Source organism: Crocodylus siamensis, chromosome 11, assembly GCF_052110815.1.
Source record: "Crocodylus siamensis isolate JL-2025a chromosome 11, ASM5211081v1, whole genome shotgun sequence".
NCBI lineage: Eukaryota > Metazoa > Chordata > Crocodylia > Crocodylidae > Crocodylus > Crocodylus siamensis.
This window is the reverse complement of record NC_143405.1, coordinates 46,542,877-46,568,379: the sequence shown is the minus strand read 5'-3', so window position 1 is coordinate 46,568,379 and position 25,503 is coordinate 46,542,877. Positions and strand designations below refer to the sequence as shown.

Genomic DNA, 25,503 nt, shown 5'->3' with positions numbered 1-25,503 from the left:
TTATTTTTGCTTCCATTTTAAACATCGTGCCCTGCTCCTCCTCGCTCAACTCAGGATGCAGGTGGGTGGGAAAATTTAAACATGGCCTTAAATTGGTTCACTGATAGTTTTTTGTTTTTTAATTGAAAACAAATATGGTGCAGGACCTTAAGCAGAATTGGCTACTTGAAGGATTTGCCTCACTGAGGCCTAATTTTAAGGAAACAGAACAATTGGGGTGTTTTCCACATGCAGTTGGAAGTCAGCTAGGAGTCTACATAGGTGAACAATGCTGTAGCTTTAATTTGGTTAACATAGTACAAATATGAAGGGACAAAAAAATAATCAAAGGTGGTTTTTAACATGCATGTTTAATGAAGCCAACATCTGTATTTAATAAGTTAAGATACAATTTTACAATCCAGCACTTTATTTCCAGTTTATTTAATTTTTGCTTCCTAGTTTACAATGCAGTCAGCATTTCACATTAAGGCACAAAGCACAGTAAAAACCTATTCCTCAACTTCCCACAAAAAGGACTGTGCTCAAGGGTAGTGCACCAATGTACAAATCCTACAAGAGAGAGCTGTAAAGTGGAAACCTCTTACTATAGACAGGAGGTAAAGCATCAACAAAATCAGAGTGTCTTCCCTAATCATACAAAATTTAAAAAGCGTCATTTGGGGAATCTTACCAACACCACAGTAGTTGGCAGTAATGCTCAGCTATGCATTTGGAATACATTTTTTTGTATTTTTCTCGGCCTTTTACAAGAAACATGAAAGCTACAACATGCAGGTGTTCATTCCTTAGTACTAGGGAAAAAAGGATGAACCTTTTTGCTTTCTAGTAGTCTATCGCATGAGGGGGATTTCAGGATGAGATGTGTGGTTTAATGAAGTCATCAGATTGCAAGGTGATCAAAGTGGCTTGCACCTACAACAGTTACCCTGTTGTTTCACAGCAGTACTACTGTTTTAGATGCTCTTCTATAGAGCCATTTTTTAAAATTCATGACTATAGCTTCCCATCACTTGCTTTTTCTTCCCCACACCTGTCCCAATGTTATTAAAAGAACACCCTTTGGTCCTCTTTCCCTATAAACTGCAAACTGAGACCTCCAAAGACCTCATTATAACCAGGATTAATGCAGTGATTCTACTTAATCCACCTAACTGGAGTTTGTGCCTAGAAGCAAAGACTTTTGGGGAGTTTGAGACCCAGTCATGACTGCATACCACTCTGGCAACCTGTGGAACAATTGTCTTTAAGTTTCACCAGAAGCTCAAGCTAATTAAAACCAGTGTTACAAACATAGGGTAAAGTTAGCTGTGGAGTTTTACACAGCATTAATGCTAGGGAACTGAAAGCTCCCAGGAAGTAATTCATTCAGCTTTAGGTGTGCTGTAAAAACTAAAAAAAATCCAAGCAACTTCCTAAAATGTAAACTTAAGAAAGCATTTATTTTTTGGTAAAATATTTTAGTTTGAGTAGTAAAGCAACTTATTGCAGCTCTTCATTCCGTTAAGCATTAAAAATGGATCAAGTATACAAAGGCACATATTAAAGTACCAGTTTTACCTCATTTCTATACAGAAAAAGAATTTGAACTGGGGACAGCCCAAGTCACATTCCAAACTAAATGTAAAATCTCCAGTCAAAAAACAAAAACCTATCAGTAGTTTAAGATACCCAATTCCATAGACTATTTCCAGTTTTCAAATATCTAGTCTTCAACATCCACAAGGGAAATTAGTGTCTTGTTATCCACATGATTCTCAAAAATGTTGAATTACCCACAGACAGTACAGAAAGGTACAATTTAGAAGGATATTAAATAGATTTACATTATATATGTATTGATATTTAAAGATAGAATTGAAATGCTTCTAAAAATAAAACTCTAGAATTTACTTTCGGGTGTTCTGAAGTGTGAACTGCATATTGAGATATTGTAGTTTTGCAATAGGCCTGCACACAGTATTACTCTAAACTGCCATCACAAATGTAATACAAAAAGATTAATGCTAGAAGTGCTTAGGGAACAGTGACATGGAACGGACTTCCAGGAATGTGTTCTTCACCCCACTTCACTGCCAGAATGTAGTCACCCTTTTCCTTGACGACATATGTTACGTTGTATTGGTGGTTGCCCAAATGCTTCACTGATACTTCTTCACATGGTATGCTGGGTCCATGGACACCAACTAACAACATATTCGAACCTGTGGTGCAATAAGATAGTGTTACTGGATAGTAGTGACTGGTCCACAACAACAGGGTCACCAACCAAAGGGGCTTAGTTTGGTTTAGTTGTGGATAAAATCAAGAGTCTCTGAAGCTTGCCTCTGCCATGATCAACATAGAACAGCTTCTTATTTAAATTTCTGGATCAAACCCAGCTATGGTGTCTGATGCATCTCACACCACCAGACATAATAAATGTTGGCTCAACAATGGCAGTTTCAATTAGCAATAATCGCACCTCGGATTAACCTCAGCGGCTATGATACTGCCACTGCGCAACTTCTATCCAAGTGATCACAAGATGTGGGAGAGCCAGGTTTCATAGATTTCATAGACATTAAAGTTTTGCTTTAAAAACATATTTCAAGCTGTTATACACACTTGCAACCAAGGCTGTCCTACTATTTCCATGGTAAATGCTTCCTTTCTGGAGTCAGGTCACTAATCAGGTTTAAGAATGTGCTCAGTAACACACATTTTCTATACAGTAAAGACCAAGTTTCACCTATGCTTCTGTATACATCCTTCACAAGATGCATAATGCAACCCACAAAATAAACCTTAAGCATGCAATTTAAAAAACAAACTTCACATCAGTGCTGTAGCCCTGCTCCCTTTGGGGCTTAGTAGAGTGCCTGACTATCAGACACAAAACCCCGTCTAGACCAACAACTAATTACCTAATCTGGCCCCATTTGGTGGTCACTATGTAGCTGTAATGGATACCTGAATGCTAAAGTTACAATTCTACATTTTGAAACCAAATTATCCCCACAGCTTGTATTCCACACTACTTGAAAAAAAGCCAACGTCCGCTTCAAGGAGTTTCAACTTCTGTCCAGCTAACAGAAAAGGACTTGTTCTGTCTTACTCTCTAGAGAAGGATTTATGATTAGCTGGAAATTAATTCTTAGCCAATAAATTGCAAGTCTGCCATTCAGACTCATGCTGGACTCTGAACTGTATTGCAAACACGCAACAACCTTGAGATGACATTCTTGCATCCATACCTGCTTTGCTGCAATCCACAGAAAAAGTACTTTTTTGACCCACAAAGGCCTTTGAGAGCCCTGCTCCCCTGGAGATCACTTTGCTGGCATCAGATGAAGATTTGGGAATGGCACTATAGCACGTTTCTGTAGATGACCTTGTCACAGATTCCACCATGATTGAACTAGTTTCATTTGCACTGCCCGAGCTAACCAGTCGCTGGCCTAGGAGAAAAGATTGGAAAAAGTTGCAGGCATCTACTTTGTTAGGGCACATAGAAGGAAGTATTGAAAGGAGTGAAAAGTCCTTATATCAATAGTCACATCAAAAAGACATTTTATTTGCATTGCACCATCAACTTCTAAAAGGTTCCAATTAGGAACAGGAATTCACTGGATTAGTTTGTGGTCTCTAGTATACCCCAGAATTTAAATTCAGCCAACAGTGAATATGAGACTAAATGGAGTGCCCATGTTCTTAAACAGAGAGAAAAAAAAAACCTTTACTAGGGTCATGATAAAAAACAAAAAGGCAGTGACAGGACAGTTTGAGCACTCATCCCACTCTTATTTCAGGCTCCTTCCACAGTAGGAAGCAGACAACTGAAAGCTCATAAGTATACAGGTATTTAGCATTTCTATGCACACTGCACAAGTGACAGTTAAAGAAAATTAGACTCCTGTTCTCTTCAAACTTTATTTTGATTTGCAGACTGGGTGCTAGTTATACTTGCAAGCTATTTATAATTATATGGTACATAAACCACCATTATAATGGGAAAAAATGGACTCATTCAAGATGCATACACACCCTAGGAGCCACCTGTCTGCTGAACTCTGTATACTAACTAACATTTGCCATGCGTTGTGAAAGCAATAGTAACCCAGTGCTTAAGCAGACACATGATATTTCAGTTTTAGAGTTAACAGAGTTCAGACTTCATGAAGTTTAGCTGACAGCTTAAGGGAAAGCATTGTTGTGCTCAAGTCATTAAATGCCTTTGACTCGAGTCAACAGAAGAGTGGGTGCACATTTGGAGCAACTCACTTGGAAAGCAAAAAGGTACCCGAGTCTACAGCAGGGTAAAGAGTGTACACTTGTCTCAAGCTGTGTTATCTTGCACATGGCAGCTTTACAGATGGGTCAGCCAAGTCACTGGCAACATCAGAAATATGATCTTGCCTTCTGCATTAAGCTAATTTTAAGCAGACAATGCAGGCACACAGTTTTACAGTATTAAACTGACAGCTCTAAAGTAACATTCTATGTAGTGCTCACTTTTCCTCACGTTATTCTCTTTAATTAATTGAACTCAAGGTATAATTAAATCAGTGTCAGCTACCCAATATAGGTGTCTTATATAAGAACCATCAACAAAAAACAAGTTATACTTCCAGAGCAAGGTCCAGTAAACAATGTATTTCTAAAAACTACAGTACATTTTACCCCTCTCTCTCTTCTCATTTGTAATTCTTTCCCCATTAGCAGTTTGTCATTCAGTGAAGGACAAGCTGTACAAGTAGGTGCACATGTACTGTCCAAATATTTAACCTGCTTTGGGATAAGATCTCTCTTCTACAACACTAGTAGGAAAAATTCTTCATCCCTCATGGTCAGCACTAGATTCTAAAAACAAGACTGATAAGATAGAAATCTCCACAGCAATCAAGGAAAGCTAGTTAGGTGTACTGACAATACTACAGTTAGTATTTTTACCTGTGACTTTGGCCTTGAAAGGGCTGCCCACTATGTGGTTAGGTCCTCCATATTTAATTCCAATAAGATAGTTTCCTGGTGCCATGGGTGTATACATCACTTGGTAACCCTCTGGAGTTTCCTGGCAGTCCATTTTGACTTTTGATGGTCCTTCAATTGTAACAGAGAGGGTACCTGGACCAGCTTTGGTTGTGTTTATGAAAAACTCTGACTGTAATCCTGAAAGGAGGTTCAGCACAAAAACAATAATTTCTCATGTTCTACTTGGATGCTACAATATTTGTACAATTAGACAGGCATAAACCAGGAATTTATGATATCAAAAGGCAAGACCATGGTGTTGTAAAGCCCAGTCCCATCTTCCAGTTGGCCCAGTCCCATCCTCCAAGAGTCTTCATTCTGAACTTCCAGTTATCTGAACATAAAATAGACTAGAGACAGGAGGCAAGGATTCTGGGTCCCAGACTCTACTGTAAACCTCTTAGTGAAAGAGCCAAAAGGTGGTTGTGGGGGATGAGGAGGAAAGGAGTTGATGGGATAAGTGAATCATACATGATGAAGATAAACATTTGGAAACGGCTCTTACAAAATGGCAGGGTTGTTCAGACAGTCTGCTATAGTGGAAACAAACTTGATTTAATTGTACCTCGAGTTCAAAATAGTACATCATTTGTGTTAGCAGCAATAGTACAATGCCACTATCAAGGTGTTGTAGAAAGCTTTCTTCAAAGAAGGCTTTCAGTCTTTCAACAGACTACTGTCACCTTTGTATTTTTCAGTAATTACCATCTTGAAGCAGTTATGGCAGAGCTGACCATAAAAAGAGTTGTTTAAAAAATTCACAGAAACAGGAATGTTAAAAAGGTAACTAACAGACTATGAAGAGTGACTATCGATTGAAGCTATGGGCACTGCTATAAAAGCTTGGCAGTAAATGGTGGAGAAAGTTTCTAATCCCCATTCTCCTCCAGTAGAAAGCAAACATGGTCAGCACAACGTCTCTCCCAGTGACTGGCAGAACACAGAAAGTCCAAGTTTCTGTGAAAACCACAGAGCCTATTTTAATCTGGCATGCAGCAGCTAGTACTGGGTTCTCCTAGAAAGCCCCTGACTACTCCAACTCAATTCAAATATTGGATTACAGAGCATCTCTCTCACACGCCATCAGGAAGAGAGACAGATGGAATCAACCAATCTTTTCCAGGCACATGGTGCAATTCCTATGCAAGGGAAACACCTGGACATTAATGGCAGACATGTTGAACACCTGCAGAATTGTACATTAAATAACACTTCTTGCTTTCTACAGCAAACAAGTATCACCACCAGTTAGTCAGTGTCTCTTCATTCTTGAGAGCACTTTTCCTGGGACCTTATCTTCCTTACCTTGAAGTAATCAATTTACACCCACCAACAAAAAAAATTCATTTTTCTTTCTCTGCTTGCATATCTGCGTGTTACACCACTAACTGTCCCCCAGCATCCAACTCCTCTCCAGAAATCAGCAAATTCCAGGTATAAGTAACATTTCCTTTTCCTTGTTCACATCAGGCATGGTGTAGGAAGCGATTGCTATATAAAGGGACTAGTGAAGATTTTGCAGTTCATACCTCCTAGTTATCAGACGTACTTTACAAGCAACATTATTGTACAAAAATTCTGCCAGACTTGTTCCAGGAGTCCCCAGGCCAATAAGAACAGTTTGGAATACCCACAATTTGATAAAGGGCCATTTGATCACAATTCTCCAGAGCCAACTGATACATTTCAAATAAAAAAAAAAACACCTTTATGGATGGAGAAAACTCCAACCTGATCTGTCAGCAGCCAGCATCAAGGTAGGCTGTTTTATTCCCATGTGTTGAGCCAACTTATATATATATATATAAGCATGACTTTGTCCCCCACTGATTAGATTGCCAAGAACAGCATTAGCAGGCAATTGTTGCTATCTGCATTATACTTTTCCAGCAACAAGTTATTGCAGAGAATCCGCAGCAGAGGTAGAGAGAGAAAAGGGGGCTGGCAGTAGTGACGTCACTCTGCATATCAGAACGAAAAGCTAGTTTTACTTGGCTACCTACCAGCATGTACAGACAGTTTAAACAAGCAACCAAACATAAATCAAGATACAAAGATGCTCCTACATTTGTATTTTGTTAAGGAGGGTAAGAAGCTGAATTCCAAAAGGGTACAGACACCTTTTTCATTTGAATGACTGTTTAAAAGAAGCTGACAATATCTGGATAGATGGGAGGGCAAGAACAGAAACACTGACGTGCCAGATTTCTATTAAAAAGGAATAGTTATGCAAGATTTTACACAACCACTCTCTATCTTTCCTAATAGACTATGCACGATCTAGGAATGTCAGGTCTCCCTCCAACTCTTTCCAAAGTATAAAGGCAAACATTTCAAAATTGTAAGCTTAATGTTAGAAGGCTGCACAAATGTGAACGGATGCTTGTAGGTGGTTCTCTGCCAATATAAATTTGAGAAGTAGCTTAACGAGACTGGGTGGATGACCAAATCTAAGCCAACAGCCAACTGAATATTTGCATTCAGTACAGTTAAGAGAAGTTTCTGGAGACCCAAGTGTTCCTTTTTACAGGCTCATTATCCTATCTATAAACTGGCTAAAGTTAAAGTTTTGAAGTCTGATGGTTATAGGCTGAACTGGCTTCAAAAAAGGTTTATTTTATTTATTTTTTACTAACTGGAATAGATGCCCATCCCTAGTGCAAGATAAAAAAAAAAAAAAAAAAAAAAAAAAAAAAAAAAAAAAAATCAGTGAGTGACTATCCATGCATCTTCTAAAAGACTTGAACAGAGTTTTAAATGTCTTTTTAAAAGACCCTTTCATCTTTCTCTAGAGTTCTGCATACCTCATGTGTATGAGCTTCACATGTGGGAACGAAGCCAAAGCATTTCCAGAGCTCCGAGGGACCACCTAGGTTGAACTGAGCTAAGTTAAATTGGCACAGATCCTTCATGGAGTTGCTAACCTACTCCCATGAATTTGTGCTGCAGTAACCAATTTCCCAAAACGTATTAAAATACAGTATCTTTGTAGTCTTGCAAATTGCTAGCTGCATCCTCCTACCTCTTGGGTCTTATGACCAGGCCAACAAAGGTAAAAACAAGAGACACAGTTAGTGTAGCTACCCAGACAGGTTGGAACAACATTTTAAGACTTGGGATTAAAACAAATTACAAGATGTAGCTCTCTGGAAGAGCTGGGAGAGAATTATTCAGTTAAGTACTATACAAAAAAGTTAAAAGGCTAAAGAACCTTAGGAGAGAGGGGGGGAAAAAAAAAAGTTACCTGTGATGCCACTCTCCAGGCCTGGCCCGTATGCAGTAACAAGGGCTGGATTGCCTGCTTGTCCGGGCTCTCCAACTCTGACTTTAAAAGGACTACCCACAACATGGCTGCCATTAAATTTCACATCAATCGAGTGAATACCGTTTTCATGGGGGATGAAGCGAACAGCATATTTGTCTGCAAAAAAAAAAAATTGCGTATTTGATCCAGGAATGATGCCAGTAAGAATATTAACACATAAGAATGCATTGCAATGCAAATACAGCTTTATAACATTTCAGTAAGCTTTGGCCCCATGACAGACAGGTTCAGTTACACTAGTTATTCTTCTTTTGCACCAAGGTAAGACTTCAACATTCTCAGTTAGGACAGCGAGGCGTAGACACAATTTCCCTCATCTTGTTTACTTAGTGAGGGATCTTAACTGCCAGTTGCAGTACACTGTACAATAACACCCCCACACATGTACATTTCTTCAGTCCTCTACTTCATGCATAAATTGATGTAGACTAGCACTTGGATACATAGACCCACAAATATATGCCTGAAAACAGAAGAACTAACAGAACTTAAAAGCTCAAAAACTTGCAACCCATTTTGCATCTGGAAATGGGAAGCAGAATTCTTTGACTGTAAAATTTACTCTGTTGTGTAACTTTACACATTGAAAATGTTTACGGCTTGGAATTTCACATTTGATAGTCACTTAAATAGCATTTGTTTTATTTTCACATTAACCCCAGGGAGAAACTATTTGGCTCTACAGGTAAAATCCTAGTGCCAATGAACTTTGGAAGGGGTCCCACTGAACTGAATTCAGGACCACATGCAATCTCTGGGCATTGTAGTTGAGAAGTTATATAAATACAAGCAGCTTCTCCAGTGCCAATATTAACATGCCAACACTACTAATTACTTTGTAAATCTAACATCACATCTTTCCTGTAGTCATTAAAAGATATGCGCCCAACTACTACATAAGGAAAAACTAAAATCAATTAAGTGGATGTGACACTGAACTTTGAAGAACATCTCTATGTAGAAATCTACAACACATTAGTCGATGGACAACAGATTAAAAATAAAGCTTTCTTCAGAGCTGTAAGAAGTTATTTGCCCTGTAAAAATAATCTGTTTCTTTAAATCAGATTCAACTCATTCATCCAAACCAAATTTTCAAGTAACAGTATGAAATTTATCACTAAAATACAGGATTGGTATGTAATGCATGTCAAAGACCTGCAGTAAAATCCCTTTCCTGGTGCCAGCACACTACCAACTTCATTTTTATATTGCTTGAATTAAATTAAATTAAATTGATGAGGCAAGAACCCACACAACCCTGATTTTAAAGCTACATATTGTAACAATGCCAGAAAGTAGGCTTCTCAATCTTTGTCATCGAGTAACTTTTGTATCTTTTTATAATATAGTAAACCAGAGCCATTCTGCTAACCAGCTACATTGTAATGCAAAGACGTGGTCAGTTCGCATGAATAAGGAAACTGAATTGTTCCTTCGGGTTATTATTGATTATGCACCGATATGCGGAAATTTGTCCTGGTGTTACAATGCACTGAGGTTTCATTCATACAAGTTCTTACCTGGCTCCAGTTCAGAAACATGACACTCTTCTACAGCTCCAGAAGGGCTATGGACTTTGGCATCAATCTTGCCCTTCGCTCCATTGAGCCTTATAGCAAAGGATGCTGGCTGATTAACTTTTAATCCAGACTCCTGAGAATGCAAGGTTCTGATTACCAAATTTCATTTTCAGTTGAGGCACACCATTGTTAGACTCCTTACAGACAAAACAGCTCTTGATTTAAAAACAGAGTACTAAGAATCAAAAGGCATAATCAGTCATTTGGCAGGCAAAACAAATACGTAAGGCTCACAAGTGTAAGCAAGCTGGTAATGTTTTAAGAACTAGTAACTGAAACTAATTTATCTAGCCTTTCATAGTTGTTAGGAGCTGGAAGGGTCCTTACAGATCACTGGATCCAGCCCCCCAGCAAGGTGGGTGTCAAGACACTTTTTGAAGAAGGTCGCCAGGGTGGGTGACTCCCTCCTCTGGGGGAGCCTGTTCCAAACCCTCAGCACTCAACTTGTAAAGAAGTTTCTCCTTATGTCTAGCCTGAAGCAATCTTCAATCAGTTTATGCCCACTGTTTCTTGTCCTCCCCTGGGGGGCCTTGGTGAATAGATGCTCCCCCAGGGCCGTTAGATAAAGATGTCTTGAGAAGCCCAGTTATGCTTTCTAGAAAAACCCAACAGTTTTGTTTATACCCATAACATAATTTATACCCATCCTTAGTTTTGTACACCTACTGTCCTGGTATGAAACAACCATTAACCCTTTTCCAAAGGAATCATGCATTGACACACCAAGGGGTATACCCATTCTGGGGTGTGCAAGACAAGATGACTTACACTACACCTCTGTTTTGACTGTTATTTCAAGATTAGTTTGGGAAAGACTCAATCCAGTCATAAAAGTACATGGTTTTTCTCTTTACATGTACTCAAAAAGCTACATTTTAGTGTACCAGTCTTAGATGACAATATTTAAAACACTGAACCCATGTTATTCCAGGCCAGACCAACGTTAGAAGCCTGAAAGCCAAATCTCAACTATGCATGCTTCACAGTTGTTATAATACAGCAGGAAATGTGTTTGGGCAAAGAGCATACTGTACCTGTTCTCATTTAGAGATTCTGAAGAGGGGAATAAATGCAACTGAGCAGCATTTAAAATACAATTTAAATTAGGTTAACGTGTACCCACGAGAAGGCTAATACACCCCAGTACTGTTCTTTGAACAGCATATGCCAAACGTTCAGCTTTATCTCCCTCTTCAGGTCTTCATTAATTGACAAGAGCATTCCTGCCAAAAGTCTTTAAATGAAACACAAGAAAAACATCGATACCACAGTGACTAATTAACGCCCTTGTAACTCCGACTGGGAAATGCTAAAGAACTATTACTAGCACATCAGGTGTCAGCATTTTTGCTATGTAAAATGATAATTAAATTCTAAAGTCTAACCAAAACCTAATTAAACCAAGGAAGAAAGACGGCTCAAGCCCCTCCCACACCAAAGACCCTCTAAATAAAAAGTGATTCTCAACTGAAGTGCCAGGCCACCAGACCTTTTGAAGGGTGCCTTCTGGTGCGAGATGAGCACAAGCTTAGGTCTGTCCCCACTGAAAGGAAGTTAGCACTAATCTATAAACCGTTTTTGAAATTGGATGGCACTCAATTCACAAGCATTATGAAAGGCTGCCTCAAGTCCAAAAACATTGAGAACCACTGCCCTAACTTAACTGGGTAAACAGAGCTATAACATGAACTCCTGGATGCAACAGACACTAGCTTACTACTAGTAATACAGTGGTATAGTATATTAAAGCCTGGGTTCTCAGTCTTGTTTTTAGCTTGCCTGATTTTTTAGGTTTAAGTCAGATCTTTAAATGTTCTGTGTATTAAAAATATGCATAACCACAAAAAAATGCATAAGTATAACAGATGAGCCCAGAATGACTACAAAGCTGGAATTCACTCTTGGAGATTCACTGCTGTTTTTGAATGATTTGAGCTGCAAGTTTGTGGTTTTATGACATCAGCACATGAGTGAATTACTATCTTGAAGTCACTCTGGGGCCTCATCAATTTGCCCACATGAATCCTTAGAACAACCCTTAAGTAGAGGCCTGATTAATCACAGCTTTTAGACATATCTGCCTACAAATCAACTCCCCCACCCCATGAACAGAATGGCTAATCACCCATTCATAAGACAGTAAGAGGCTACACAGACTCGTGAGTAAACCGTCTGCGGAATCAGAGATGACTCCGTTGCAGAGTCACTGCTGCCCCTCTCGTGCGATTTCTGGGGATTACCCTACTCTTGACTCCCACATGTTAGGAACTGAAGTATAAGCATGCACCACTTACACTGGAAACCAACTGTCCAAAGGAGATTCCTAACTATATGTTCCTTCAAACAGGACAGTTTAAGGGTTGCAAGCCTTTTCTAGCTACAAATTTCAAAGTAGGGATTATCACCTAATAAATTAAGTAGCAAGACTATTTTAGCCTCTGAGAACAAGGACAAAAATCAGTCAGCCTGTGATAAATTATGAAGATGTTTCCTTATGTCTCACCTGAAGGCTGGTGACAGAGAGCCTGCGAGCATCATCTGAAGGAGCGATGACAGGAATGAGGTAGGGGCTTTCTGGAATATGATCATCATTGAACTTTATGGACACCTCATAGTTACCTGGAAGAAAACAGGACAGTATTTAAGAAGAGCCCCAGAATGTAGCTAAGGAAATTCAAATGCAATTTCAGTAGAATTTAGTAGAAATTAGAATTTAGTTTTGGTACGTACCAGGTTCTTGAACTATGTATGATACACCACAGGATCCATCTTTATGATCCTCAAATGCAATATCTGCTTTACTTGGACCTTCTACAGCAATAGAGAGTCCTCCAGCTCCAGCTTCTCTTGTCCATATGCTGAACTCGGCTGTTGAATCATACAAGAGTTCTTATTCGAAAAAAGTTACCTGCCAATTTGAAGTATACCATTCCTACGCAGTGGCATGGTAGAGTACATGCAGGTATCAGGGAAATATTACTTACATACAGTATGGGTTAAGATACTGACAGGATGAACAGTAAAGAGTCTTCATTAAGATTAATAAAGAATGTATAAGCACCACAGCTAATTATCAGGAGACCAGCTTTAGTGATGTTCATCACATTTTTTCAGCTGAAGCCCAACCTTAAAGTTTATTCTAGTCTAGTGTTTAACACGTAGACATTTTTTAAAAGTTCCTTGGTTCCATCTATATTTTTAAAGCTGTGACAGCGACATCCTTTGGAAAGTGTGCATTCTTTAGTACAGATGTGCTTTATGGGTGATAAACTAAGTAGAATCACTAAAGTTGCACAAGCATAACCCATTTTTTACTGCTGGGTGCTTGTATTAGGCATTTGTACCAGTGTAGCATGCCTATCCATTTCCCCAGTCTAAAAAGGTCCACAATAAGCCTATATTACTCATGGCATGTTTTTGGAAGACTGAAGTTTAAAGCTGAAGATTTAAAATTAAACCAGCCTTCTCCACACATGAAATACAGCTGTGTTATTTTCCTTAGATTGCATTTCTCAACTGAATACCGCAAGAGCATAAAACAATGCAGCAACATCACAATTTTAGGTTTAATTGAACCACTGAACTACACAGGAATTTGAAAAGTCAGTTTCTGCAATGTCAGCGTTACCCAGCTCATTGTTACAGAGCAACACACTCAGCAGCTCTGGTCCCGAGAGGGAAGAGAACTCTGGAATTCTTACCTGGGATACCTGTTTCTCCTCTCTCAAGTCCTGGACCCCCAGCTCGGACTTTATGAGCTCCTCCTTCACCGAGTGGCCCAACAGTGAACTGGAAGGGACTGCCAGGCACTGGCTGACCTCTGTATCTGACATCAACAGTGTGGACCCCCATTTCTTGTGGTACGAAGCGGACGCAGTATGTGTTTTTATCAACTTCAACTATTTCGGCGTTAGAAGTTCTTCCAGAGGGGCTCATTACCTGGGCTGTCATATCACCACTATCAATTTCTAAACAGAAAGCCAAAGATTAGCAAGTCACTAAAGCAGCCAAGCTGAATATTAAAAGCAAAATATGAAAGCCAATGGAAGTTCAGTCTCACTCTTCGCTGGGTGGGTTTCCAACTGCCCAAGTTGCAAGCAAACCTACTACTGAAGATACGAATAAAACAAACACACAGATTATACTTGGCATTCCAGTGGGTCTGTGCATCCATGCTCAGTTTTACCAAGGCCATGCACACCCACATACCAATAATCTACTCCTTGTCTAGAGAGCTCATGCTGCTATGCAAGCATGACAATCATTTATCAAAGCCACCAGTGAAACTGATATCACTAAGGCCACAGACAGACGTTCAAATAAAAAAAGGCACAATGGGATCCAATCCACGATCACGACAGCTGTGCCATACACCACATATGCATGGCAGGAAATATAACACTGGCACTGGGAATCAGATCCTAGTCACACCGTGTTTTCAGTGCAGGGGGAACCCAGGATCCTGCACTAACAAGCATCAAGCCAGATGCTTAGTGCTTCTGTGCCCTGGACCACTGATTATCATGGGCCACATGTTCAATTTATGGAGCAATGGGAACCAGCTACAAGAGTTACTGTATTTTGTAAAACAGCTTTTTGGCTTATTCCCTGGTTTAGTGTACTGTTAAATGGAACGAACATATGGCCGGGTTACTACAAGCTAAATAACTAGTTAATCATGCCATAAACATAATGTCTGCCAGAACCCTTATAGGCTCGGCAGTGCTATGCTGGCTAGCACTACGGAAGAAAGAGACTTAGGGTCATCATTGACCACAAGATGAACATGAGCCTGCAATGCAATGCTGCGGCTAGTAAAGTGACCAAAACACTGGCTTGCATCCATAGTTGCTTCTTAAACAAATCCTGGGATGTCATTCTCCCCTTGTACTCAGCCTTGGTGAGGCCGCAGCTGGAGTACTGCATCCAGTTTTGGGCTCCACAATTCAAAAAGGATGTGGAGAAGCTTGAGAGAGAGTCCAGAGGAGAGCCACGCGCATGATCAGAGGTCAGGAAAACAGACCTTACGACGACAGGCTGAGAGTCATGGGTCTCTTTAGCCTGGAAAAGCACAGGCTCAGGGGTGATCTGATGGCCACCTATAAGTTTATCAGGGGTGACCACCAGGATCTGGGGGAACGTTTGTTCACCAGAGCGCCCCAAGGGATGATGAGGTCAAACAGTCATAAACTACTGCAAGACCGTTTCAGGCTGGACATAAGGAAAAATTTCTTTACTGTCCGAGCCCCCGAGGAACAGCCTGCCATCGGAGGTGGTTCAAGTACCTACACTGAACACCTTCAAGAGCAAACTGGATGCTTATCTTGCTGAGATCCTATGACCCCAGCTGACTTCCTGCCCTTTGGGCAGGGGGCTGGACTTGATCTTCTGAGGTCCCTTCTAGCCCTAATGTCTACAAAATTTATGAACCCCAAGTGATCCCAGTCTCCCTGCCAGGGGTGAAGAATGCACTGCTTCCATCATTGCTGGCTTACCAGTATAGGTGAAAATATGAATTTTCACATATTTGTCCTGCCTGACAGCCTAGACCTAGAGCAGAAAGTTATCTGTGGCCTTGCTTGTTCAGCAGAACAAAAACACTTGCTCTAGGAAAAAAAAAAAAAAGTGGGGAATAAGGCATTACGAATTCTGCTCATGCTTGTAAACAGCTCTTTAAAAATGGCTGATCAGGACAGATGATTCTTGAAGAGTTACATTTACAAGGCTTCTATGGTCTTAACCAGCCAGTCATTTAACAGCATCTAAACAGTTATTTTTTCAGGGTAAAGGGAGGAGCAGGAAATTATTTTTCAATTGCTACTGCACTGCAAAAGCCATGCATGATTAATCAAAGCATATAAGATTCAAAGCAGCATTTTGCAGTATTAATTTTATCACACCAAGCAACTAATATTGTTGGAACAAGTTTAGAACATTGTTTAAACCATCTAAAATAATACATTAGTTCACCATGATAAGAAGAGTTATTTCTTACTTTCAGAATTTAAGAAAACAGTGTTGATACACTTTAAAAACAGGTCTGTGTTATGATTAATCATTAATGGCCTTGCAGTCCTTTTCTTGATTAGAGTGAAATCTGTTTGCACAGTTAGCTTTTACTAAAATCTCTGGAAGTATCCTACATTAAGCTTCTGCTTATTGACATTTTCTTTTTAACATGGCAACTGTGAAAGGAATTTATGCAAGGCATGCCAGGTAGTTAAAAAATGAGCACATTGCCAACCTCTGACTCCACATGCTCAGTGCTAAAACACACCCTCCATCCTTACAGAACCTGCATTGTGCAAATCAAGCTGCTCTGGACCCGAAAGACAAACTGATGAGCAAATACAGCTCCTGACACCAATTGGTCCATCCATGACAACAGGACACCAAGGTCTTCTCAACTGAATCTGATGATTATTCTTCAGCTCAGCAGACATAAGAGTGGAATTTGAGTGGTAACAGAAGTGAGAAAGTTTCTCCAGAGATATAGCCATTTGGAACCAAGCAACTAAGAAAAAGCAATAAGAAAATAAAGTGGGAAGGGGGGAGGAAAAAGAAAAAATATGAAAGGAGTTAAGGAAGTCAGAATACAGCAGTTTTAAAAGGTGTTTGTAGTAGAAGTGGTAAATTTAAGTAAACACGCAGTACTGCTACAGTAACCAAGCCCAACCTTTAAAACATCCAACCTTGTTAGTATAAAATGAGTATTTAAAAGCCATCTGCTCAACAAGGAGCCTCACTGACCATTTTCCCATACCACCTTTTTGCAAATACCAAGGAAGTGATAAAAAGGATGCAAAGACTGGTCACAACTAGTCAGTTTTGACAGTCTACACTACCCTCACATTTGCTAGTGGGTAAAGCAAAAACTCAAATTTGTACAGAGCAGCCACCCAGCTCATTGCACATTGTGCTTGATGGCTTGATTTTACCCATGAAACTGCTTATTTCTTCATTTGGACAACATTTACAGTAGTACTTTTTCATACCTGTAATGCGTTTCAGCTGCATCATTACGATAAGTTGTTTTCACCCCTAGCAGCATGTCCACTAAGTCAACATTTGAGATTAATTTCTTCCCACTACATTATACCTACTGGGCTTGGACAAAGTGAAGCCCTAACCACAGAAGATGAGAAAGCCTACACTTACGTAGGCTCATATAGTGAGTGACCTAGTTTACCTGGTATTTTTAAGTTAAGATCACATATGCTTCCAACAGTTGCTACAGAGGGAGCCTGCCTTGTACGTGTGATACTCTCCTTCACTCTTCCTTCACCACTTATTTTCACAGTAAATGGACTACCTGAAAGAAGCACAGCAAGTAATTTCTTCTTGGGTAAATATTTGACAGATTGTAAACTTAAGGGTAGGATTGAAACAAAAGTTTCCTTATACTTTTAGTTAGTATAATATATTTGACATTCAGGAGACATTTAGCTGATAGGTAGCCAAAGTAAACATGATAAATCCATATAACCCACATTGCTAAGTTTTGGCCCTTTACTCCTTGTATTGAACAGTAAAGCATCTAAAAAAAAAAAAAAGAGTTCAATTTTCCATATTATATTGGTACCACTTGCTAAAAACCCCATATAGTATTGAAGATGTAACAAAATTAATGGTAATGCCTTTTGGATGCTCTACAAGAAGGACCACCCCAGTTTTTTTCAGGGACAGAGGGGGAAAAAAAGTGCATACATGCAAAACCTAGTTTTAGGGAGGAAGCCACTACTCACACTTATTCAAGTTTCTTTCATCAAGTCCCCCCAGCTCTGAAGCAGTCTGCAGAAGACTAGCCTCTTAACTAAGCACTGGTCTCAAAGTACTGGCTCCATCAGGATTAAAATTTTACTAGTACGCAGCTCAAAGGAATTTAGTCCAGGGGAGTAAAGTCCCAAGCATATTTTCCCTTTATTTTGCTGCCATTAGGCATGAGGAAGAGTCTTGAACATACTGGCCATGTCCTAGTTGAAGCAGGAATTCGGGCCCGAGTCAAGCCAAGACCCACATATTAGTTACACTCACCCCCTATATTCTCCACCCCAGCCAACATTTTATCCCATTATAGTTTCATAGCTGTAGGGTCAGAAGGGACCTGAGCAGATCATCAAGTCTGACCCCCTGCCATGGCAGGAAAGAGTACTGGGGTCAAACAACCCCAGCAAGGTGACTGTCTAGCCTTGTCTTAAAGACCCCCAGGGTAGAAGCCAGCACCACTTCGCTTGGAAGTTGGTTCCAGATCCTAGCCACCCTGACAGAGAAACAGTGCCTCCTGATGTCCAATCTGAATCTACCCTCTGCCAGCTTATGACCGTTATTTCTAGTCACTCCTGGCGGTGCTCAGGGGAACAGGGACTCCAATGCCTGCTGGTCCCCCCTGACTAGTTTATAACAGGCCATTAGATCCCCCCTCAGCTTTCTCTTGTGGAGGCTGAACAGGTTCAGGTCCCGTAGCCTCTCCTCGTAGGGCCATCCTGCTGCCCCCCGATCATACGAGTGGCCCTCCTCTGGACCCTCCTCATGTTGTCCACAACCCTCTTGAAGTGCGGTGCCCAGAACTGGACGCAGTACTCCAGCTGCGGCCTGACCAGTGCTGCATAGAGGGGGAGGATCACCTCCCTGGACCTGCCTGAGATGCATCTGTGGAGGCATGACAGGGTGTGGTTGGCCTTCCTGACTGCCTCTCCACGTTTATCTTGGCATCAATGACGACTCCAAGATCCTTTTCTGCCTCTGCACTGATGAGAAGGGAGTTCCCCAGCCTGTAGGTATGGTGCTGGTTCTTCCTCCCCAGGTGTATCACCCTGCACTTGTCAGTGTTGAATCCCATCCTATTCTCACCCCTGTAACCTGCCTAGGTCTGACTATAGCCTATTCCTTCCTTCCAGCATGCCCACATCCCCCCACATCTTAGTGTCACCAGCAAATTTGAACAGGGTGCTTTTTACCCCCTCATCCAAGTCACTGATGAAGATGTTGAACAGTGCGGGCCCGAGGACTGAGCTCTGGGGGACCCCACTGCCCGCATTCCTCCAGGTCAAAAATGACCCGTCCACCACCACCCTCTGGGTGCGGCCCTCCAGCCAGTTGGCGACCCATTTGACTGCGTAGGTGTTGACACCACAGTCTCCCAGTTTTTTAATGAGAACAAGGTGAGAGACAGTGTCAAAGGCCTTCCGAAAGTCCAGAAAGACTACGTCCACTGCTACCCCTGCATCTAAGGATTTGGTGACTTGGTCGTAGAAGGCCACCAGGTTGGTCTGACAGGACCTGCCTCTAATGAACCCGTGTTGGTTGCCCCTAAGCATAACCTCCCCCGCTGGCCCCTCGTGCACCATGTTAATTCTCTCAAACAACTTACCCAGGATCAAGGTAAGACTAACTGGCCTATAGTTTCCCGGGTCCTCCTTCCTCCCTTTTTTGAAGATGGGAACAACATTGGCCCTCTTCCAGTCCTCAGGCACCTCGCCAGAGCACGAGTGCTCGTACAGCCGTGCCAGGGGTCCCTCAATGACCTCAGCTAATTCCCTCAGCACTCTGGGGTGGAGATCGTCCAGACCAGCTGATTTAAATACATCCAGTCCCTCCAGAAGTTCCCTGACCCTTGGCCTACGTGCGCCTCCCCTGGGGACTGAGGGGGGCCCAGTGGGTGGGCTGATCCAGTCCCCGCTCAGGAAAATGGAGGCAAAGTCGTTAAATAGGTTAGCTTTGCCGTCTGGTGTGACAACCAAATTTCCTAGCGTGTCTTGCACGGGGCCCACATTACCCAGTACCGTCTTTTTGCCCCCTATGCATTTAAAAAAGGACTTCTTGTTGTCCTTGATCTGGGAAGCTAGTCCCAGTCCCATCTCTGCTTTGCCTTCCTGCTTCCCCCCCTACATCCCTGAGCAACCGCAGTATAGTCCTCCCTAGTGATGGCTCCTCCCTTCCATTGGGTGTATGCCTCCCTTTTAGCTAGAAAACATTCCCGGATGCTTTTGGTGAGCCATGGGGGCTTTGTGCCCTCCTGCTCCCTTTGATCCGGGTTGGGATTACCTCCCTTTAGGGTTGGAGGATCGTCTCCTTCAGGAGCCACCACTCTTCTTAGACACCTGGCTCCCCTCCCCTCCAGGACCTCAATGCTTCCCTGACTATTCTCCTTAGCTCACTGAAGTCCACCCTCCTGAAATCTAGGGCTGCTGCCTTGCTGCAGGCCTTTGCCACCTTGCGCTGGATGGTGAATTCCAGCAGTCGATGATCACTGTCGCCCAGGTGGTCGAGCACCCACAACCCCCTCACCGTGTTGTAGCCCGTGGCCAGCACGAGGTCCAACAAGGTGTCTCCCCTGGTGGGGCTGTGCACCTCCTGGGTTAGATGGAGGTCCTGATTATCATCACTATGACACTAAAGGTTGCAATGGATTAGTCACTGTAACCTGAGATGCAGAGTACTTTTTCCCTTCAAGGTGTTACTTCATAATGCCATCTCATAGCTTAGGGAAAGTATGTGACAGGCTCTGTCACATTCTCTTACCTGGAATGTGCTCATCTGCAAATTTAGTAGATACTATGTACACACCAGGTACAGTTGGAAAATATGACACTTTGCAGGTTCCATCTTCAAGATCTTCTGTTTGAATATCTACCTTGCTAGGACCTTCAACTGCCAGTGAGATTCCACCATAACCTGTAATGCATTAGTCAGCTTAGTCCCAAGTATGTTCCAACTGAGTTTGGAACAAAGCTTCACAGTGAAACAAAATTAAAACATTCAAAACCTTGGAAGCTGATTTTCACAGCAACTGATGCAGCATTTCAGCACAGGATATAATAGTCACAAACCTTTAAGGATGGTTCTAGACACGTGTGACCCAGACACATATGACCCTACCATGATTACTCTAAGAATGAAAAGATAAATAAACATTAAAATGCCATGATATTGAGTGGAAGTAGTTTCAGGTGTATTTGGATCTTTGGAAGTAACTAGCAGTTTACGGAAAAACCGAAAAGTCTCAACTTCTAGAGAAGTTGGTTTTAAAGCTCGCTTCTACTATACTAGAATGCAGTCTCTTCATACAAAAGGTAAATTTTAAAATTAATGGTACTAAGTATTCAAGCATGCAAGAACCAACACCTAATTCAGATTTTGCAGTTAAACAACTCAGTGTTTGTTGATTTAGGACAAGAGTCCCAGTGATCCTGAGGAGGGTAGAAGGGAGGCACCAGAATGCTTTTGGTCTAGCTATTCCCAATTATTGCATAAGAACTGTGAGAAATGGAGACCTGAGATATGGCATTGACCAAAACAGTTCATTTTCCTTCTCAGGAAAATGTTCTGAAGCACCGTTACAAAACAGATCCTCCACATGGTACTAACCTGCATCCCTTGTATCTACAATGAAGTCACACATCTCAAACGTGCGTCCTTCTGTCAAGCCACGTCCTGAAACTCTTGCTCTACTGGCATCTCCTATCTCAGACTGGACCACCATGATTGTCACAGGGCTGTTTGGCACATGGCTACCATTCTTCTTAATACTGACAAGGTGTTCTCCTACTTCCCGTGGAATGAATGAGATACCTGTGGGACAGCATGAGAGTACAAATAAGGCAAGCTGATTAATTGTCTTAAAGTGTCACTATTGATTAAAAGAGTTACCTGACAGATCGAGCAGCCTTGTAATTGGAATGCAAATTAGCTTTTATTCTTAAGGACTCTTAGTCACAGGGCCAATGGGAAGGATTCCATGCATCCAAGAGGATGGATTCACTGGTGGTACGACCACCCCAAATGGTAGTACTTGTGCTTCAACTGCAGCTTAGCACACCATGTAAACAGTGAGCCAGGAGGCCAGCCTCCCTGGCTATTCTGTCCCTGGCTGCTGCAGCAGCCAAACAACTGACATTTGAGACCTGCATATTTGGTAGGGTAGTAAGTCAGCAGTAACTGGAAAAAGCTATTATTTTGCATGGTATGGGGGAGTAGGTAGGGGGGGTGGAAAACCCATGTGAAGTGCACAGAATGCAACATTACCAATGTGGTTATTGGGTAGCCTTTTCAGAAGGCAAGGCTCATCACAACCAGATGGAGCTTTAATACTAGCTGTTAAGAGACTCAGATCTGTCTCATTAATGTCCAGCAAGAAGTCAGCAGCAGAACCAAGCTTAACTTGTGACCGTCTTCTGTTGTCATCTACGGAAAGAACAGAAAATTCCTGTGAGCATGCTGTATTACTGGGTTAAAAACAAAAACAAAAAAAACCCATCCCCCCGAAGAAAAAACCCCAAAAAACCAAAACAAACAGGCCAGTCCGGCAGACTAAATGTATTTAAGCACATCATTCACCTGGCTTTGTTCTGTTTTATCATTTGAGAGCTCATACTCATTGAGAAGCACTTTCAAATCAGACATAAGTTAATACAAACTGCCTAAAATTGACTTAGTCTCTAGATAAGTAACAAGTACAGAAGAACCTCCATCCAATTTGCTTCCTAAATAAATTACAATATATCCCATAAATTATTTTTTTCCCAAAGAAAGGATAGAATTCCAGCCTCCTAAGAGGTAACAGAACTTGTACAATTACAAAATAACCAAACAATTTCTTCTGTCCAGCCTGGCAACACATGAAGGAGACGATTAATGTTACACAGTTGTTGTGCAAAAATGCGTAACTTTACGCTCAAAGCACCTATATACTCAGTCTCTGAGCAAATGTGGGACCTGACAGCCTGATCTAGAGGCCGCCCTTCATCCTTTCTAACACATTAACCGACGTGGAATTGAAATTTCACTATGTTTGGTACCAAACACTGAATAAAATCAAGTTACTACCTTTAGGTACAGGCTTAGGATCATACGCAAGTAGGGCTGGAAGGGACCTCACGAGATCAAGTCAGGCCCCTGTTCAGGGAAGGATCATCCCCAACTGAACCATCCCAGCCAATCATCTGCCCAACCTCCTCCTAAAAATTGCCAAGGATAGAGATTCAACAGCTCCTTTGGGTAACCTGTTCCAATGCTTGACCACCTTCACAGGTCTGAAAGATCCTCCTAATTGCCAACCCAAAGCTTCCTACACTGCGGCTTGAGGCCATGGCTCTTATTCCTGTCCCCTACAGCCAGAGAGAAAAACCCATCACCATACTCATTGCCCTTCAGGTATTTGATAACGCGCTTCAAACCCCCAATCTAGTCTTCTTCGGATCAAATAACCCTAATTCTTTCAGACTTTCCTCATAAGCCTTGCTTCCTAGGCTCATATACAGCTTATGGTCTACCAAAAGAAAAAGGTCCTTCTCTGTAATAGTGCAACCTAGCTGGTCATCCTCAGCCAGCATTTGTGCATGCAGTTAATTCTGCTGGGCAGCATTTTGCTGCAGATGGTCTGTGTTTGCTCCCTAGCCCTGCCTTGCAGAGTGTCTGGAATTCTACCCAACTAGGTGTCATCCGCAAAATTCTCAGAGTCTGCACTCGAACCAATCACCCAGATAATTAGTGATGATACTGAGTAATACCAGAACAAAGAGACACCCCTGGGGAACCACACTTAGTAGCTCCTCCCAACTAGACAGTGAGCCCCTGATGACTATTCACTGAGCACAATGATTCAGTCATTCTGTAACCATGTCACAGTACTTTCATCTAGTCCATTTCCTTAGCTTATTAACAAGAATGTTGTGGGAGATTACACCAAAAACCTTGCTGAAGTCCCCTGCTCTCCCTGCATCCACAGAGCCTGTCAGCTTGTCATAGAAGGAAATCAGGTTGGTCAGGTATGACTTGCTCTTGGTAACCCATGCTGGCTGTTCTCCTCTAGGTGCTTTAAAATGGATTCTTTAATGACCTGCTCCATGATCTTTCCAGGTATCTTTTCATGCTAACTAGTTTATAATCCCTGGGGCTTTCTTCATTTCCCTTACTTAAAAGATGGGCACTATATTAGCCCTTTCTGATCATCTAGGACTCCACCCAACCTCCATGAGTTCAAGAGGATAGCTCATGAATCTGAAATTACCTCTGCCAATTACTTCAGTACCCTAGGGTGCATGCCATCCAGCCCATCTACCATACAAATCAAAGCTATTCCCAACAAACTCCAAGAATTTGCTAAACCTATGTCTCTGAACACTGGATTGGCCTGCTGTCTTGGAGTGAAACTGCTTAAATGGGACTCTCTCTGTTGCAATGTTATTGTACTCAAAACCAACCATCTGTAGCTCCTTCTGAGGCAGTTAGGAATTTGTTGCACTGTGTCCTTCATACCTGTGATTTTGGCAGTGAAAGGACTGCCTGGGATATGCTTGTCATTATATTTGACTATTATGCTGTAATCTCCAGGTAGGGTGGGCAAGTAAGTAACCGTACAAGTGCCATCCTTGTTATCAATGCAGCTAATCTCTGCTTTAGAAGGTCCTTCAATGGCCAAGTCCAGTCCACCTAGTACAAGAATAATTGTTAATGTCATCATCTGATTCAAATTTAAACACATTTGGAGGGAGGCTCTTTTTACAGGAAGAGGATCAGTGACAGAGATAGGATGTATTCACTCAAAAAGTAATGAAGCTGCAAACTGCAACTTTTACCCTTCCAGAAAAAAACCAAAAACTAAATCAGCAATATATTCTGCTACAGCTAACTAGAAACCATAGCAGTGCTTCATTTAATCTACTTCATTAGCCTAATGAAAGAAAGAGAATTTACTTTAAAAAGACAGTTTGTTACCTAGAGAATTAAGTTTCTATACCTGAATATTCTTTCAGCCAGACATTTCATCTTCACATCACTACCTGAACAAATAATTTCAGACCCTTGTCTTTGCTCTGCTGTACAGAAGTTATAACCCAGCAAAATAAGGTTTTGTGTAAAACAAGTTTACGTATGTTTCAATTTTCCATTACAAAAAAAAGTAATCAAATGGTCTACTGCTTAACTTCAGCAGGCAGGGTAGATATGCATCTTTATAAGCTAATGAAAAAGATGTGTACACCCTCCCCCCACCCCAACTTCAGTATTCACTTTGAGGGATATACTATGTACATGAGTGTTTACCGACTACATTTGTGTGTCTGAACCTAGGCAAGGAGAGAAGAGTCATCTTACCTTCTCCAGCATCTTCTGTGACAATAGTAAAAGTTGCTGGTTTATTTGCTACACCATAAATAAGGCCAGGACCATACGCAGACACATTCCCACTGTTTGGATAGTTCACATAGAACTGTAATGGGCTCTCTAGGAAGAAAAAGCAAGCACAATAAAAATAAAAAACTAAAAACTTAAAAAAAAAAAAAAAAAAATCACATTTTTAGGATTGAAAAGGCCTTGGTTGAACTGCATTAAAATTCTCCAAACAGAACACAAAGGGTTTAAACCACTGAATAAATCCACAGCTTGACAAGATCCTAACCTTCCTGGGACCATTTGATAGCAGTACTTCTGGAGAACCTTACTTTTATCAGTAGATACGTATTGGAAAGTCTGCTAGACCATTATAATGGTTTACAAAATAGGGGTGTGTGAAACAGGCCATATTTGATTCAGATTCAGCCCAAATCTGAAACAGTGATTTGCTCAGTTGATTCAGATCACTGT

At 41.3% G+C, this 25,503-nt stretch overlaps 1 protein-coding gene and 1 pseudogene across 5 annotated transcripts in view; both read right to left on the bottom strand.

Moving 5' to 3' along the window:
* Positions 1–331: 331 nt before the first annotated feature.
* Positions 332–25,503, bottom strand: part of FLNB (filamin B) — a 145,270-nt gene continuing 120,098 nt past the window's right edge. For 2 of the 5 annotated variants that reach the window (XM_090022805.1, XM_090022806.1), the window contains 15 exons: positions 25,015–25,143; positions 24,178–24,351; positions 21,946–22,104; positions 21,289–21,492; positions 20,443–20,595; positions 17,111–17,233; positions 16,217–16,435; positions 13,623–13,889; positions 12,652–12,789; positions 12,425–12,540; positions 9,862–9,994; positions 8,258–8,434; positions 4,933–5,151; positions 3,237–3,440; positions 332–2,204 (listed from right to left, as the gene is read on the bottom strand). In XM_090022805.1, the coding sequence (XP_089878931.1) occupies positions 2,017–2,204; positions 3,237–3,440; positions 4,933–5,151; positions 8,258–8,434; positions 9,862–9,994; positions 12,425–12,540; positions 12,652–12,789; positions 13,623–13,889; positions 16,217–16,435; positions 17,111–17,233; positions 20,443–20,595; positions 21,289–21,492; positions 21,946–22,104; positions 24,178–24,351; positions 25,015–25,143 (2,603 nt within the window). In that variant the 3' untranslated portion in view covers positions 332–2,016. The remainder of the gene's footprint in view (positions 2,205–3,236; positions 3,441–4,932; positions 5,152–8,257; positions 8,435–9,861; positions 9,995–12,424; positions 12,541–12,651; positions 12,790–13,622; positions 13,890–16,216; positions 16,436–17,110; positions 17,234–20,442; positions 20,596–21,288; positions 21,493–21,945; positions 22,105–24,177; positions 24,352–25,014; positions 25,144–25,503) is intronic. The other 3 variants (XM_090022807.1, XM_090022809.1, XM_090022808.1) reach the window with 2 other exon arrangements.
* LOC149855805 (U4 spliceosomal RNA) lies at positions 2,441–2,509 on the bottom strand (annotated as a pseudogene).